The following is a 4,253-nucleotide window of genomic DNA, read 5'->3' as shown; positions in this document are numbered from 1 at the left end:
GGGAAGAATTGAGAACTTTTTTCAAGGTAGATCAAAATGGACACTGAAGTTAGCTATATCCTCACTTCATCAGGAAACCATGTAAACTTTAATCCTCTGGATTTATTCCAGTCATCTTTGGTGGGTGTTATTTGTCCCTTTTCCTCATAGCCTGGAATTATTGGCCCTGAAGTTATTTCCATATTATGACTGATTTTTAAAAAAGGTATTAACATGACATGTTAAAATACTGTGTTTCCCTAGACTTCCCAAATGTTTGTACACAAGTGATCTTCATTAATCCATGGCTGTATCAAGTGTTTCCCCAACACTGTGCCATTGAAGTTCTTATCCTTTAGGGTACAGTACCTATTTTACATCTACTGGGAGGATAAATCATTTGCCTGATCCTATATAATCACGACAAGAGATTAATTAAAATGCCAAGATAGGAAACAATTTATTATAGAGAAGAAAAATTTCTCATCCAAAATATAGAAATCTGTACAACTTTGCCACAATCAATATACATGAACTGTACAAATTTACACCAGTTCATAATTTACCAAATAAAAGATGACTAACAAAGTTCACAAAATAGATGGTGGTTTGTGGAAAAGACTTTTTTACCCAATAGGTACATACAAGGAAATTACAAACCAGACCTCCACTTTCTAAAAATAAGAAGTTTACTCAGTCTTAGAAAACTACAAGCTAGCAAATGTACAGATAGCTGGCTGGTGCTAACACCACAGTTCAGACAGTGTCTTTATATGGTCTTTTTTTAAAGCCTGTTGCCATGGCAGATTCTGGTCACCTGTTACTTTCAAGGCCAATACACAATATGAAGACTGACCATTTTCCCAGGTCATGCTTACCAGTTTATGTACATTTATACATATTGTAAGTGCTAGGTAAAAGTCAGAAAATTTCCAGTACTATTATGTTTATAACAAGTCGTTACTGAGCTGCCAAAAATGTAACAATTTGTAAGTGTAATAGTGCAAATTTACTCTGCAAGACCAACTGCAGAGCGTAACTTTATAAATACAGATTCGGATTGAAATAATTTGTGTAAAAATTAAGTAAGATGTCTGGGAGAAACTGAAACCTTCCTTGGACCTCTTCACTCCCTAGCAAATAGAGTGATCATTCTGACTCACAGGCTGTTAAATCACTGAAAAGGTACTGTCCAAACTACGGCACTGTCACTTGAAAGTTTACCACTCTATTGTGTGCCTGATCTTCACAGCTGTGACATAGTTTAAATTCCATAATCCATCCCCAGAGGAACCCACCCAAAGTAAAAACCAATTTTATCCATCCATTTTAAGGTGATTCATCCATAGACTATATCTTAACCTGATACAGTCATCATATTGTAGTTTTTGGAAGGGCTTGTTCTCCCCAAGAGAAGTTCCTCCTTACAGCTTATTCTGCTGTCTACCATTTGCATGTTGGTGTTATTTTGGCTACCTCCTGCTGGTGCAGCTTCATACAGCACACAGATCGAGCCATCCTCTCCAATACGATAGGAGACTTCATAGGGGTCAACCCATAGAGTGAGTTCACTTGGAAGAAGCCGGAACAGTTCCTGACTGCTCAGTCCAATCCGTTGTGCTGCTTGTCCAATCAGAGGATCCATTTTATGGTTGATCCGGATACAACGGTAACCTGATCCCTTGCAAGGCTTTTCTGGGAACCAGTGATGTTTATAATGCTCTACAGAGTAAGAGAAAAAGATTGTGCTGCTTAGTTCTAGATAAGAGTCAGAAAGATGTACTATGATTGTCATGTACTCTAATTTTTTTTTTTTTACCCATTTCACAATTGACATTGTCAAGAATTTTTATTTTTCCAGCTCAACAAGTGAATAACATTGTCAGAATGTCTAACATAATAAATTGTAAACCTGAAAGAGAACGGAAAAACTCGTTTGGAGGCAATTTACACTACTTACTGTGATCTCATGTGGCAAGTATTTTTCATGAGTTAACTGCAATTGAGTTATTACTTTTACTCAACACATTTTTTAAAAAGTTATTCAAATATAGGTGTACATTACATGGAGTAAAAGCAGGACATTACAAAACCATAGTATCAAGCTAGTTGTGTGTGAAGCATTAAGGAGTTTCAGATATCCCAGATTTACAAATATTCTCAACTTTTGGAGGAAAAATACACTTAACATCTTGAAACATTTCAGTGTTATTTTCCTATTGCAAGTACTGCCAATGAAACTGTAATAGGCAAAAGCAGACTAGCAATGTTTACTGACAATTTAAAATAAAGACCTTATGTATTTTGAATGGTCATCTTAGTGCATACCTCTTTGCTACCTTTCTATATCGCTTGTTGTCCTAGGGCTAAATTCTTATAGCTCTACTCACCACAGTTACCCAAGTAGCAGGGTAAGGCGACTGAAATATAACCAACAAGACTATTAGAACTTGGCCCTTGGATCAGAAACTGTATGGAGAAGAAATCAGATTTTTCTATGTGGTTGTATAGCACCTAGGACAAAGGACCCTGACTGGTGCCTTTGAAGGGTACCACTATAGAAAGATTTCTAAAGTGCATTTTCAGGAAATTAGGTCCTGAAGGAACCTGACTCCCATTTCTGTAATATTTTCAGATATAAAAACAATTTTAATACACTTTACACTTGAAACTGGATGTGGTTTTCAGTACCTCACAAAGTGCTGATGTCTTTCAGAAACTGTTATTTGTAAAACTTAAGGCTTCAATTTAAATCCCTCCCCCTTCTCTACCACCTTTGTAAGCAGCCAGGAAAGGACCCTGATCTTCCTTATTTAAAAACTATGTTATTGTATTATAATACTAGCAACCAAAACAAGATACATGATGTTGGTTGACTACATCATCAGATATTGTGGCTTTTTAAAAAGCATTCCTGTTTCGGCCAAACTCATGCACTGTATAAGACTGCCGAGCTTGAAAATGCTAGAGAGGTTTCTTCCCAGAAGCCAGGCGTGTGTCTTTGTCTCACTACAAAGATACAAATTAGAGGCTTGGTTTAGGAACTGGAAAGTGACAAAGGGCAAGGGCTTAAGGGCGGCTGTGCTAGGTACTGGGAAAGCAGAACAACTGGGCTTGTAAAAACACCTGGGGGCAAACTGAGCTTCTGGGATGGGGGAATAAACGGATCCAAGGTGGGCCAACAGCTAAGGTGGGGGAAGGGATCCCGCGCGGGGAGCCATCCCGGGGGGGCACTGCCCCCCCAACAGCTGAGGTGGGGGAAAGGATCCCGTGCGGGGAGCCATCCCGGGGGGGACTGCCCCCCCAACAGCTGAGGTGGGGGAAAGGATTCCGTGCGGGGAGCCATCCCGGGGGGGACTGCCCCCCAACAGGTATGGGGGCGGCTCCCATTGGCCCCAGTGTCCAGCTACCACCTCCCGGGGTGTGTGGGGGGGGGGCGCTGAGTGACTCCCCCTCACCGCCCAGGCCCAGCGGACGCCGCCAGCGGGCAGCACGGGCGAGGGCGGCTGAAGACGGCGTCCTGTTCGCCAGAGCAGCCCCGGGCCGCGCGGCGCCGCCCCTCACCTGCCAGCAGCTCCTGTAGGCTCTGGCTGAAAGTCTGCAGCTGCCGCTCGTTCATCAGCCCCTTGGTGCGCAGGAACTTGGAGATGAAGCCCACGGCCGCGGCGATCTCGCGTATCATGCTGGCCCGGGTGTACAGGGCGGGATGCATGGGGGCGGCGGCGCGGCTCTAACGCGGGGACAAGAGAGCAGCGCACCCCAGCTCACATCCCGGGGGGGGCGGGGGCCTCCTCCTCAGACAGGGGGGCGGCGGCGGCAACAGCAGCGGAGGCGAAACCAGAAAAACAGTGAGCATCTCCTGCTGCGAGCATCGAGGAGAGCCTACTCCGTGCGTCGCCTCTTATAGCCGCCGCAGGCCGGAAATGGCGTCGGGGCCGGGAGGGGCCGGGAACCCGCAGCCACCAATCCCGCGATCGCACCATTGTGACGAGAGTTCGGGAGGGCGGGGTCCGGGGTGGGATGACGTAATCTGATTGTAAACAAATAACGCTTGAGAGGCGAGAGGTGCTGGGAGGTGGCAGGTGCCTGGGAACAGAGCGTCTGGCACTGAGAGCAGCGGGGCAGCTGCAGCCTGGGGGAAGGGCCTGTGCAAGACGTGCATAATCTATATATATAAGCTACAGTTCAACAAAATACAGGCATAGATCTGTCAGGACTTGTACATCGACAGAAGGGGTTAGGAAGCAAGACGAGATGTATCTGAGTGTACACGT

At 44.7% G+C, this 4,253-nt stretch overlaps 1 protein-coding gene across 1 annotated transcript; it reads right to left on the bottom strand.

Annotated features, from left to right (window-relative positions):
* Window positions 1–414: 414 nt before the first annotated feature.
* On the bottom strand, window positions 415–3,874 carry BTG1 (BTG anti-proliferation factor 1). Its single transcript, XM_030548569.1, has 2 exons — window positions 3,544–3,874; window positions 415–1,701 (listed from the first exon to the last, which is right to left on the bottom strand). The coding sequence occupies exons 1-2, from the start codon at window positions 3,689–3,691 to the stop codon at window positions 1,337–1,339; spliced, it is 513 nt and encodes a 170-aa protein (XP_030404429.1). The 5' UTR covers window positions 3,692–3,874; the 3' UTR covers window positions 415–1,336.
* Window positions 3,875–4,253: the final 379 nt, after the last annotated feature.

This window comes from Gopherus evgoodei, chromosome 1 (genome assembly GCF_007399415.2).
Source record: "Gopherus evgoodei ecotype Sinaloan lineage chromosome 1, rGopEvg1_v1.p, whole genome shotgun sequence".
Lineage (NCBI taxonomy): Eukaryota > Metazoa > Chordata > Testudines > Testudinidae > Gopherus > Gopherus evgoodei.
This window is presented reverse-complemented; position numbering and strand designations above follow the sequence as displayed.